The 14208-nt window shown below is 35.6% G+C and overlaps 1 protein-coding gene across 1 annotated transcript in view; it reads left to right on the top strand.

Moving 5' to 3' along the window:
• LOC107319318 (transcription initiation factor TFIID subunit 4-like) overlaps positions 1 to 14208 on the top strand; it is a 121691-nt gene that overhangs the window by 56094 nt on the left and 51389 nt on the right. The window contains exon 13 of the mRNA XM_015874042.2: positions 4085 to 4141. Coding sequence (XP_015729528.1) covers positions 4085 to 4141 — 57 coding nt within the window. The remainder of the gene's footprint in view (positions 1 to 4084; positions 4142 to 14208) is intronic.

Below are 14208 nucleotides of genomic sequence, written 5' to 3'. Positions count from 1 at the left end.
AATTGTAAGAAATATGAAGTCCGCTTCTTAAAACTACACTGTTGTGTGTGTAATTAGATGTCTGTTTTTGTGGCATTCTTCCTTAACACAAGCAAGAAGAAAAGCTGAGGTTTGGAACATTAGTTTGGTAACATGTAAATGAAACCCCATATTTCTAATATGTTTTGAATGCACACATTTATCATGTACTGCTTTTCATACTTTCAAAGTCTGATATTTCCATAGAGCTAATGTGATCTATGCAGCTTGCAGATAAATAAGGTAACAAGTCCTCTAACACAAAGCACTTTTGTTGTTAACAATTAAAATATCAGTCTGTATGGTCTAATGAAAGCAGCTTATGTTTGGGAGAAATGTTAACAAACCTGGTTTGGAGGATATGTTCTCAGTAGGAGACATCATTTAATGTATTTTAAAGTATGTTATCTGGTTATGATCAGTCCTAGGTTTCTCTAAAATTACTATTGGAAGTGAACTTGCTTCTAAGGATGTTTATTCACCAACATGAAAATGTATTGCATAAATCCAGCTTTCATTATTTACAGATATGGAAATGAAGAATAGAGCGGGGGAAGGGAAAAAGAGTCTTGATGAACTAAGAGTCTTCGGAAGTGTTTGAGTGTGGGGTCTGACTGGTGGGTGTTTCTGAAGCTTTAGAGGGAACACAGAGGTGGCATTGGTGCCTTAATGGATAATTTGAATTTATTTTTTTATTTTTTTTCAACAAATCAATTGAGATGCATTTTAACTTTTGGAGGTTAGTGGGGAAAGGAGAAAAGAAGTCAACTGTATCAGATGAGTTTATAAAAGTAAAAAAAAAAAATAAAAAAAAGAAGGAAACTAGAATGAAAAGAAAGGAACAATTTTAAGTTGTGTCTTGATGAAAGTAAGTGTAAAGTATTAAAGTAATTAGTGAATAAAAATGATAGGGGAGATGCAGGCACTACAAGAGCTGAATAGCTGCAAAATTGTTCAAACTTCACAGGACCAAAAGATGCTTACATGTGGAATGGAGTGTAAAGAGAAGCCAGTGACATTTTTAAAGCTTATCTAGCCACCTCTATTAAGTTTGACATTTTCGTTTGCTTCTATTTCCTTTTAACTGCGTTACATCAGTACTGAAGAAGCCTTTTGTGAGTTACATTAGATCATAAAATGAATTAATACAATTGTTATTCTTTATCCTTTTTCTTTTCCTTTAGTCTCTGTATGCTGATTTTATTTCACTGCCTTTTCTAATTTTCAAGCTGATGCAGTAGTCTGCAGGAACACATTTTATTTTGAACAATCTGTTGGAAAATCCCTACTAGCATTTGTTTGAACACACACAGAAAAACAAAAATCCAGAAAACAGCAAACAGAAAAATGGCAGTAGAAATTCCTTAATTTTATTAGTATAGTGCTTACACCAGCAGTGACACATCCAATGTAAAGTTGGAATTCTACTTATTTGAAGCAAGAGCTTGAGCTCTTAGAAAACAGCATTTCATATGGTTAAAGGAATAACCAGAAATTCATTGCATTATCCTGAATGTAAAAGTAGTTCTAAATCCACTTTTTAGTCTGGGTTCTGATATCTGACATCACCTGGTATTTTAAAACTTCATTAGAGATGAACTCTCTGTGTTTTATGTCACTCAGCAACTAAGTGCACATTTTCACCTAAGTAGCAATTTCTGTTATTTATCTTGCGTATAAAAGGTCTGCTGTCCTGATGTCCAGATCTACTTTTATGTGGTCAGTTCCTGAAAACAAACAAAGCAAAAGAAATAATCTTTAAATGTAAAGAAGACAACAACAAAAAAACAAACTACTTTAAAAAGAAAAAAAACTTTTTCAGAGTTTTTCCTTCACTGATGGAGACCAGGAAATGTAGATGTTACTTTGTATCTGTTGCTTTGATTTTTTTTTTTCTCCCTATGTCCCTGAATGCAACACGGATCTGGTATGTTTTCCAGGATTCTGTCACTTTCTTATAGAAACTTGGTAACGTTATTATAAGTCTCAGCTTGATTCTCCAAGGACTCCATGCTTTCTCCTTCAGCTGAAATGCTTTTAACTTGTGCTTTGCATTTGGCAAATGATTCAGCTTCATATAGTTGTATGAATACACTTTGTATTTCTGTACTGCTTTCTCTGCGAGATTCAGAAAGCAATAGAAGTTCATTGTACTTATAAATTTATCATCAAAAAGCCATGAAAGAACTAAAGCTGATTTCCCAAACATCATACTGGAGAAACTGAGGCACACAGTGATTGAACTGTCACCAGAAAATGACAGAGTAAAGATCTAATTCAGCGTAGATCTTAAATACCTTAGTCCATCTCCTAGAGAAGCAACTTACTGATCTCCCCCCACCCCAAATAGATATTAACATAATCAAGTTCTGAGTAATTGCTCTATCTAAATAGGGCCCCAGCTCTCTGGCATATCCATATATTTCATGAATGTGTCTTTTTGTTTGTTAAAAAGTAACTAGATCAGATTATCTGCATTTCTGCATTTTTCTTTTTATCTGACCACAACACTTAAAAAGAATCTCAGTCTACTTAAAATTGTTTCTTTCTTTGTTGGTGTAACTATAATATGAGAGTCTTAATTCAGTCGTCAGTTATCTACAGGTTTTGATATCTCACTGCTTCACTACAGACACTAACTTGTCAAACAACCTTTTATGTTAACATGCACAGAATCACTGGTAGGTAGCTCTGGAAAATGATGCTAACACATTTGACTCTCACACTGTTCTCATTTTCTAAAACCCTCCTGGTTGTTTAATTTGAGCTTTCTTTACCATTATGTGTTGTATGTGTGTTGGGGTGCTAAGTTGTCTTTGCAAGGATTTATGAGTGCATACAGTAGTTCTGAGTAGATGGAGTGTTCTAGAATAGCTGAGTTAGGCCTGTAGGTTAAGAGTTAGTGGGCTGGGGGTTTAGGTAGGTGTGTGTATAGGTTCTCTCGCATGCATCGGGTTTTGCATAGCGGGTGTATGTGTCTGCGCGGGATTTAGGATTGTATATAAGGTGTGTGATGCAGCAGTAAATTGAGAGAAGACATGATGGCATCCATGTTTCTGTCTCCCCCGGACATTTGAGGTCCCGGGATAAAGTCTGGTTAATTGGCGAATACGTCATATATGTGTTAGCATGAATGTATTAGCAGAAAAATTAATCCCAAATAGAAATAAATAAGACTGCAAGGAAGAGGGTAGATAAATTGGTCATCATTACTCTCATTCTGAAATGATAACAATACTCTCCGGGTACGTCCACAATAGCACATCCCCCTCCCGTTAAAACTTATCTTCAACTGGTTCAGTTCATGTATTTGTCACTTCCGAATGTAAAATGCTATGAAAAATTCAAACAAAGGAAAAAAAAAAGTGAGTATTTGTAGGTTTACAGTTTAATACTCTTTCAAGTTTCAGGTCTGTCTGCAATCTAGAAGGAGGCAGAGAAGGGAGAGAGCAAAGGAACTGTTCTTTTAGGAGTTATGTAAACAGTATAAATTTAAATCTGAAACAAAGAATGAAATAATACAATCTTTCAGGTACCCAGGACAACATTTTTTGTGGAACTTCTGAATATTGCCAAATCGTGCAGTTAAAGAAGCATAATAATGCACATCTACCTACATCTTTAATTTCATACAAATTGTGTTGTCTTTACTTCTGTAGGTTTAATTTAATTTAAAATAACTCTGTCACTCACTGACAAATTAAAAAGATCAGATATTGGGAAAAGGTGTCAGTTCTGCTCTCAGACACTTTAGTTTGTTGGTATTAAGTAATTGAAATCTAAACCTGTATGGAAAATTTAGAATTGAAAAATAAATTGAGGTGTTGGTTTTGTTTGTTTTTAAATTTAAATGTTGAGTAGATTTTACTTACAACTGAATATTTAACGGCCATTTTGGTGATGCCTATGCATTTGAAATTGCACCCCTGTGAATTTAAGTATCCCGCCTTTGACACCTTCTATCTTGTTCCTGTTTCTTTGCTATCTTTTAACTTACTGCAACAGATGAGGGGTTCCTAAACCATCTGTTAACCTTTTTTCCCCATTTTTTTTTTTAAACATGTAGAGTCGCTCAAGGCAAGAGGACCCAGAGCAAGCTAGACTGAAACAAAAAGCAAAGGAGGTAAGCAGAGCTAGAGATCATTACACTTGACATTTCAAGGCTTGAACATATTAATTTTTTATGCCTTGCTACTTGTATATCGTTAATAAAAATCTGACTAAAAACTTTTTAGGATGTATTTGTTGCTTTGCCTTTGATCTTAATGTTTGCAAACTAATACATTAATACATGTGAAGCCTAAGGAAATTTTATAAGAGAATATTTCCATACATTACATTTTCATTTCCATTTTAGGTAGCTCTAGCTTTTGTTGGGTTGTTGATGACAGCAGCATTAGATTTTGGTGCAAAAATATATGCCTTTGTCTTTTTTTTAAATGTCACTTTCTTAGAAATGTGTTACTTAACAATTCTGTTGTGGCAACAGTCTTTCAAGTAGTGTAATTGCCAGTCATTCTCTGTACGGTGTGGTTCAGTGGACCATTTACTCATTGTTCTAAATTACAATAATCTAACAAATATAAAATAATTTCAGTTCAAGTTTTGATATGTTATTCTTAGTATACCTTAACATGATGTAAATGAGAGTGACGATCCTTTGCTTAAGGGACCTTATAGCTTAGGATCAGTTTGTGACTTAAATTAAAAAGGCTAACATATATCTATGAATGGAAAGGTGTTCTTATGAAAAAGAAATTAGCATCGTATGGAGCAAACTGATGCTTTTTTTCTCTAGCTAACTTATTTGGATATATGCATTAGAAGGTAATAATAACAGATTAGAGGGTAATATATACAGAAAAATGCATATAACACTTTTTTTTTTTTTCTATTGACCTGTTCCTCCAGTTTATTTTCCCTTTTGGCAGTATTCTGTAGTTCCGTTACATATACAGATTTCTTTATACCTGTAGCAGAAAAAAAAATCAAGGATGCAGTTAACTTTTGTTTGTCTCTTTCCATTCTGTAACTATGATTCTTATAAACTTAAGGCCATCCAGTGTTGGAATTGTCAGACTTTCTATTGAAATACAGAGAGATTGAATTATTTGGTAGGAGAAGACACGGACTATTTGAGTTTAGTAAGCAGCCCATATATGCAAAGGAAATCACACCTGAAAATATGTGGAAAATAGTTGTTGTCTGGTAAGACTTGCATTTGAGCTGAGAACTAAAACTACCATGCTGCTGGAAATGAAAGTGTGCTAGAAATAAATGCATTTCTTGCTGTGACAGTATTTCTATTCACTGCAGTTCTTTTCTTCTTAACTGGAAACCTGAGATAGGAGAGTAAACAACAGGGCTAGAAAATACATTTTCTAATAGAATGAATTATTGGCTCTTTTTATAGCTGTGATGGAAGACTTGTGCTCTAGCCAGTGTTCTTGCTTTTGGTGTAGCTGCTGGAATACCTCCCTCTTGTATGAAAATCCGGTATTTCCATTTAAGCTGCATTTCTTACCCACTAGAGGGAGCGACGCAGTGCTGTCATGTGAATAAAAGCATGGGTATGAAATGCATTATAAGTAATTGTAGTACTGGTGTTATTAAAGACATAGCAAGTAGCTTGGTGATAATCTTATTAGGTTTTATGATTTTAGAGTAGTAGTGTTCCTAGAAATGCTAAGAGGTTTGAGTAAATGCAGAGTGAATACCAGGTTTTCTGTTTGAGTGCTGCACTCTCTTCTCTTGTACATCAGCCCTGCCTTTTTTCCCACCCTTCTAATGAAAGCATATAATTTGCTGGCACCTTGCCTCTCTCTGAAGTTGAATTTTATTCTACATACTTGAAACCATAAGAAATTTAGGCATGTATCTGTTTTTAGTAATTAGAGTTCTATGGTTCTTCAGCTGTCTTAGGGACTTTCACATAAAATATTTAAGTACCACAAAATTGAAACAAAACTCGTACAAAAGAAGCTAATTAGGAGGCATTACTTCTAGAGCAACGTACATACAGAAGGTCTTATTACAGAAACCAGATGTAACAGGTTTCACGCACACACAGATTAGCACTATTATACTTAAGCCAGTGCAACCCACTCTTATTTCAGTTTGATTGACTTATTTTGCTTTAGCATTAGCCTGTTTCAAATGGATTTGAGTGAAAGCAGTAGGAAAATGCACCTGTAGGAAGGGTTCATTGCTTAAAATTCCATTTACTTTTGCACTTTTAAATTAGTCCAGCTTTCTATGGTTTTTCCAGTGCACATTACATGATTTTAATGGTAGACTTACTTAAGAAACTTGTAAAACACATTTTCCATCCAGCCTGTTTCAGGAAACTATTTACATTGTTTGTAACAAATTCTGAAATGATTCACTTGTATTATATCTTAGTGTAAGAAACAGAATCGTTTGTGAGTAGTATCTACTTCATGTTCCATGACTGAAGCTTTTAAATTTAAGTTTTAGAAAATACGCTGAAGTTGACTGGAAGAATAGAAAGTCACAAATAAAAGTTAAAGAAAATGAGTTCTCTAATTTCCATTCAGAAGGTTCATTAAATGGGACATAAAATAGGCCATATAACTGATTGATCCAGATTAGGAATAATTGAGTCTACACCTAGCAGTTAATCATGTGAATGACTTGAAAGAAAGACAGAGGAGGTTCAATCCTAAATATCCTTTCTGTCATGAATATTTTTCTACATATTCAGTATCTGATGACTAAAAATCTTTAATTTAACAGAGAAGTAGCTGAGTGTGTTGATCCTGAAAGATTAACTTGGTTAAAATCTTTGTGTCATCACCAACCAAGAATATTGCATAATAATAAAAACTTAAACCAGACACCATAAATGTCTGGGCGTGTATCCAGGACCTAGATCAGCTTAGATAACACTCAGATGAATCTATTCTCAGATGTACTTGTTAACCATGCAAGTGAAATCACAAGCCTGTTGATCTTTGTAATAGAAGCCTTACTAATTTCACAGGGAGACTGAAGACTGTCCACTTACCTTTATCCATGCAGGCATCCCATTTTTCTGAAGTTTAATAGTCTGCTAACAGTGATGTTTAAGTTGTTACTGCTGCTGACTGCTACACTGGTGAGGAGCTTTGGGAGTACCCAGCTCTTGCATAAGCAGACCAAAGGCAGGTTTTTTCCGTAGTCTCCACATCACTGTGGTACTCGTTCCACCCAGGTGCTGTCATCCTCCTTGTCTTTTGTAGTAACAGATGTATTTGGTTAAGTTTTACGTTTTGAAATGCATCCTTTGCTGAGGTATGTACACAAAAACATCTGGACTGTTGGGAGAGCCATAAGATCCTTCTTTTGTCTAAAACTACTAATGAACTACGTATTATGTAGATCGTGTGATGTATTTTGTAGTTATTTAAATGCTTTAGGAATTTTAAATCGTAAAACAACTTTTATTAGTGAAAGTATTGAAACTCTAGTTTTATGTATGTAACACTTCTACAAAATCAGTTTTACTTTGAATAATTTCTTGTCACCACATTAATATCTAGAGATCAACTCAGTAGGTGTGGTGTCTTGTAAAAAAAATAATAGTTTATTGCAGTCATTCATGCATTGAAAAGGCATTACTGAAATGAGAAGCAAATGAAAAGGATTTTGTTCTGAGTAAATTCTTTTTTTTTTTTTTTTTTTTTTACCTTAGCAAAAGGTTCTTCAAGATTTTGCTAGATTTTGTGATGAGATGTCTCAAGTTTTCTGTTGTACCATATGCCTGACAAAGTATTCGAAAGCAACAGTCTTCTCTTAAATGGTTTCTTATAAAATCTTTGTTGAGAAATTGAGCATTTTAACTGAAAAAAGTTTGAATTAAGTTTTCATTTAGCTGTGTAATCCACCTGAGGGTCATAAGATGCGAGGAATAACTGGGAATGTGATAGTAATGAAGTAGTGAATTACTGCAGCTGAAATACTGCAATACTTAGGCAACAATGTGTCCTCAGGACTTGGTTGTTTCAGAAATGTTTTACTGCATCAGTTTACTAATACTGTAGGTGTGATGCAGAAGGAATGCCGGTGTTTTGTCAATACATGCAGGACACTATCCAGCAGTCACTTTGTGTACCCACTCTTGTTACCACAGTTCTGTTCTTTATACCTAGAAAAATGCTTGGACTATTCCTGTACGCTTTAAGCCTGTGCAACACTACTGCAGATTTGGCTCTAGAGTACAAGGTTTCCTGAAGTTATGAAGTTGTAGTGACTTTAAATATTAAAGCTGAACTTGCATCATAGAAAGAAGCAATCCTGTCTGTTATCAATTAAAATACTTTCATGAAAATCTTGCTGTGTTATCCAACTTATTGCTTTTATGTGAAATGTATTTTTTTCCTTATGAGCAGAGATTACTTCAGATGTACAGATATATTATGATAGCGGTCACAAATTCTCATAACTGGAGTTGATATGAGCTTCTGGGAAGGGCAGGAGTGAAACAGCTTTGTATTTGACTATGCAAATACTGTTGATGAAGAAATGATTTGTCTATAACCAATTTATTCATTATAAATACGTTTATTGCACAGGAACCTGAATGTGTAGATCTTCAAAACTGCATATTAGTTTGAAGATAGTGAGTATTGACAATATTTAGCTGTGTTTCTGAGATACTTAAGATCTTTGTGCAGTTGTAGTATTACTGTTCAGTAGAACTCTTTTTGTAAAATTGACTCTTCCAGCCTCTTTCCCTGTGCCTGGAGCAGAATTGATGGCAGGTGTTTGGCTGAAGGTGAAGTGTGGTGTTACCTGTGCTGTACAGAGTCAGAAAACTGAGTAATTGACAAAGGAGAAATAAAGCCAGGAAATCAAGGGAATGGCCATAGTACTTTCCAACAGAGTCAAATTGTTTCGTTCCTGCTTAGGTAAAAGTTATATTAATTAGAGTTGAGTCAAGGACTAGATTTTTTTTCTGGTCTTTTTTCTGACCTAGCTCTGACCCAGCATTACCTCATTAGTCTAGCACAAATCTAAATTAAATCCAATCCTGTCCAACATAGTAATTTCCTTTCTTAAAATCACGTTGCTGGAGTTCCATTGTGGTGCATGATTTTAGTGCATATACAGTACCTGGCTCTTGTTTGCTTTTTATGAAAGATAAATAAATAAGGGAAAAGCTCATTTGTGTCACTGTAACTAGCAACATTATGCAACAAAATTATCTTCTACTTATGTACAAGCTAAACTCATGGTCTTTCTTAACAGCCTAACTCTATATTTGATACCTTTTATAATATGTTAAGAGCACTAATTAACTAATTATCATCTAGAAAATCTTAGAACTTCATTAGATTCCATTGCTGGAGTTGCATACAGTTTAGTATGAGTTGTGTAAGAAGGGTCACTAGGGTCTTTGGTATCTATTGATGTGTTTTGCTACTTCATGTCAGACCTAAGTCTTTGTATTCTGATTGCTTATGAGCAGCGCTGAAAGAGGTGGCAAATGGGGACCAATGTAAAAAGTGCAACAAATGATCTGAACAGAACAGAGCAATAAGAGAGAAAACTGTCTAGTCAAGAATTGTCCATTACTTATCTGGTGTATAATGTCAAATGTAAAAGTGCTTCTAGAAGAGGTGTTGGAAAGGCAGCGGTCTTCAATTCAACACAGCAGCATGCTGATTTCCTTAGATTTTATATGATAAATGTATCTGCTCTGATGCAATCTGCTAGTTGAGGCATTAGCAGCTGTGTAGGCAAATGAGTTACAGTATTTTTCTTACTGAAAGATTCCCATGTTGTTCTCCTCGAGTTTGGGAACATAGAACAAGTAGCAGTCATGTATATTTGTTAGCTTTCCTTTTCTAGATCCTTTCTTCTCACCTTTCCCAACAAAATTTTACATCTGTACACTGATTTTTCCAACAAAACTAATGAGGAAGATTTGAGACTCATTCCCAAACTGAAGTTTGACTTTGTTCTGAAACACTTTGTTTATATTAGAATATTTCAAAACAATGTGACAGCCATTACAAAGGGTGCTTTACCTGATGTGCTTTACTTTTTGAAAAGCTAAAGGGATGGGTATACAGAGCACTGGAGCCCTGTTTTGTAAAGGATCATTGTAACAAGCCGTCTGTCATTATGAAATAACAGGACTACTTAAATACAAATGTACAGAACTTGGGCTTTCTTCAAGGACTCTCCAGTGCTGGAAGAAGCTGCTTAGAATCTCACCAGAATAATTAAATAGAAACATTCTCTTGTAAAATGAGTTTTCTGGAGGTAGTGCATGAAAGGATTTTTCAACCTTTCAGATCCCCTGCAAATTTCTTTCTGTGTCTGGAGGAAAAATGACTGTTTTTGCATTGTGTGGCTGTGCCAAACAAGGGAGTGGCAGCTTAGGGGGTGGCAGCCCCTCTGTTTCTAACCACTTCTGGGTGCATTGACTGCAGAGCACAGAGAATAGCAAAGGGAACAGTTTTCTTCCACCTCTGTGGTGCGGGGTTTGCCATAAGGGTGGTTTGGCTTTGCCTCTGCTTTGTCTTCGCGATGGCACCCAGAGGTTCCGTGAGAGGCAGGGTTGCGTTCAGCAACACTTCCTCCTCCAAAACACTTTTACATTCTTTCATGTATTTGAATATATATGTATGTAGATATATACCAGATCAATTTCCTAAAGGAAGACGTGAAGACTGAATTTCCAGTTCTCTTTCTGGCTCAGTGGTATTTTGTCTAAAATGGGTCATCTTCAGGGAGAAACAAGAGAGCTTAATTTGTGACTCTGGCACATCTTTTAAAAAAAAAAAAAAAAAAAAAGGAATTCATTTCAAGCAAAATGTGAATGTGAAAAAATCACCAAACTGTTTTATCTAAACTGCAACAGATTTACTCCCCTGCTGATCTGGAAAAATGATAGTGCTTTAGGTTTTAAAATACGATTGCCTATTTAATAAGTAGAGGGCAGCAAATGTCAGCTCTGTCTGGTTGTCAGAACCTGAAGAGGTTACTGAGAAGACAATACAAATTATGAGCTATTTTGGTCCCTTCATCAAGTTTGCCCTGCAATACTGCAGCTTGCAGGGAGAGGTCAAGGTGTACTTAGGCTTCAGCCTGCAGGGCAAGTTTTCCCCCATCCTCTGTATGCTCGTTGGTTTCTTGCTCCAAAATAAGCCTGAATGAGGGCTTTAATTCTGCCGCTGAGCTAACATGTTTGTAAGCCCTGTTTGGCAGCCTCCAAGGGCCTGAGGCAGCACACAGCTGCCAGCTTTCATCTGCCCCCAGTTCCTCGGGGCGCTCCAGTCACATGGCGTGACCTGCGGCGGAGGAGACGCACCTACTAAATCTTCTGTTCCTCTGCCCACTCAGTCTGGGTGCTGCACATTGCACCGGCAGCAGGCAGCTGGCCATCAGCAATCAGCTGCATACCTCCTGCTGACAAATCTTCCATTGCTTTTTTGTGCAAGACCCACATACAGAGATCTACCCGTGGTACCCACATCTACTCCCTGCTATAGTCAGGGAGGGCATTTGCATCTTCTGTTGCTTTACAATGGAAGGCCCTCGTTTGAAGTGCACACTCTTGGTAGAATTTACTGCATTTCATAAAATGTCTGGTGTTTCTGGCCTGTTAGTAGGAAATGAAAGAGCTTATTGAAGCAAACTTAAATTTGGAACTGTAGTGATAACATTTTTAAAGGATAACTTTAACCTTCCTTGCCAGCACATTGTTGAGAAATGTGAAGTCTGTGTATGTGATACTGTTGTGCACTTCTAAGTAATTTATAAGCAAGACTTTGATTTTCACAGGTCTCTTATACAAGAAGTAATCTGGTTCTGTAGGTCCGCTTTGTAAAGGTGTCCTGTAATTTTCTTGTTTGTCAGCATCTCCTTTCACAGTATGTGTGCAAGAATGTGACAATTTATGTTTATGTACATCTGTGTATTAATTATGGAGAAATGTGAATATCAGCTTTGTTGTCACTGTCAAGGTTTGTTGTGTTTGAACTTTTACTATTGAATCTTCAATACAGTTAACAGTAGGGTGTCAGTTTTGACTTAGTAAATACTAAGCATTTCTGTCCATGGCTGGAGTGTGTGTGTTTGTACATGTCTGTGAGTGTGTATGTATATACACACACACTTTTCTCCTAGGTTGCAAGTCAGATGGCTGGTCAGTAACAGAGGACAGGAAAGCGGTATTAACATCTGGTCTTAATTTAGTCTTTCTATCAGAAAGACCCTTGTCTGTCTGTAGAAGAGTCTGCCAATAGTTGCCTCATCATAGCAGAATAACAAGATACTGCACAACATACTCCTACAACTTATTTCCCTGTCTAGTAATAATATATTTGAAGATTAAAAAATAAAAAGTGTTACTGCCACTTACAATGAAAGCAGTATGGTTTTCATCCATCAAGTATGTGTTTACCAAGGGAAGATAAGATTCTCTAAAATGTAAACATTTAAAAGGCATCATTGCATATTGCATTTTTGTTGGTGAGTTTGTGATAAACGTCTAGTTTTTTATGGAAATAATCAGGAAGTTCTGAATCAGTTTTTGAGGAATGTTGTACGTTTACACTGATGTTTCCGTACACTGAAGTGTCAGAGTTTCTCTGATATCTTAGTGTTCTGTAGGATTTAAGAATATGAAACGTCACTAGTCTATCCTTCAAATGTTTGTATCTTGTAGCCATTTATCCTTTTAAAAAATCTGAGGTGATACAGAGCTGCATGGAAGACATCCAAAGAGTGTGAAGCTACACTTGTCAGCTCTGTAAACTACTCTCATTTAGTCTCTGGTTAAAATCATTTTAGGATGGTGAAGTCTGGATTGTACCAGAGATTGTACTGCTCAGAAATGGGTAATTTGAGGTCATGAGAAACTCTCTGGCAGGGTTGTCTGAGAACAGTCATTAATCCCAGTTTTGTCAAGGTTTAATCTCTGTCATCTGTACAGAGATAAAATATACTTCGCTGTTGAGTTAAAGCTTTGTGTGTATTGTGTGCAGTCACACAACTGATCAGTAGGAGGTGGTGGGGTTTCAGTGGTATGTGATAGTGTTCTGCTCATGTTTTGGGCATAGAGAAATATCTTGTAAACAGTATTATTATCTAAAATGTATGTTTCTTAAATTTACCATCCATTAGTTTATGATTTTAGAATGATTATAGTTTATGATGTGTTTTGTGATCTGCCCAGCTGTAAATAAGTGAATGTACATCTCACAGATATTCTCTGGTAATTTTAACTGAGGCATTAAAAAGAATTCCTGAGTAGAAAATACTCATCTACCCACCTGTCTCTATGGAGAAATCTCTTGTTAGTATTGAAGTTTTAAACACAAAACCTCTAAACATGGAGTTCCAGTGGAGAAGGAAATGTCTGGCTTAGCATGCTAGATGTCATTTGGAAATGTGGAGATGATGTGATAGATTATGGTCTAAATGGTAGAATAATCTGACTCTTTTGTGTAACAGATAATTATTTTTATCCTGCTTGCATTTTAGTGAATTTCTGTCACTTTTATAATGTCTGTTCCTAACATTTAAAATATTGGAAATTGAATTCTTCTTTGCCACTTTGCTGCAGCACTGGAATAATAAATCTATTGACATCAGTGGCACTATTCACAACAGACAGAATTTGTCTTTCTGGTATTAAATATAATCTCATATCAAAGCATCCCCTGTGAATGACTGGAATTTGTTGTTGCTGGCTACATTTAACACTTTACTCAGATGCAAAATACTTTTGTAATTACCTATGTATAAAAGGATCTGTCTATATATACTCTTTGATGACAAATCAACTAAAAAATATATTATTTTTGAATGAATTTTTGTATTGCATATTTTACATAAATTTCTAAACCCTTTACTTTGATTTTTATTGAAGATGCAAAGAAGAATGTAAAGCTTTTTAATACACCAAATTTTTGTTCCAATAATTTCACATTTAATTACCAATGTTTTTGATAATAAATTGTGTTCCAGAGTTTGTGATGCATTTTATAAAGCGGAGTCCTTTGGTGGGTTGCTTACTGAAACAATAAGCATTTGTGACAGGTTGTTTGCTGAATAACTTCCTCTGTGCATATGGCAGATCATAGTTCAGTAGTTAGCAAATTATCCATTGTGCCTTGATGTAAAAAAAGGATACCTCTTAGCCTATGTTTAAAGCTGTTCTGCGCTGTCTTAAGA

The sequence above is a fragment of the Coturnix japonica genome, chromosome 11, assembly GCF_001577835.2.
Source record: "Coturnix japonica isolate 7356 chromosome 11, Coturnix japonica 2.1, whole genome shotgun sequence".
Classification (NCBI taxonomy): domain Eukaryota; kingdom Metazoa; phylum Chordata; class Aves; order Galliformes; family Phasianidae; genus Coturnix; species Coturnix japonica.
The sequence above is the reverse complement of the archived record's forward strand: the minus strand, read 5'-3'. Positions and strand labels throughout refer to the sequence as shown.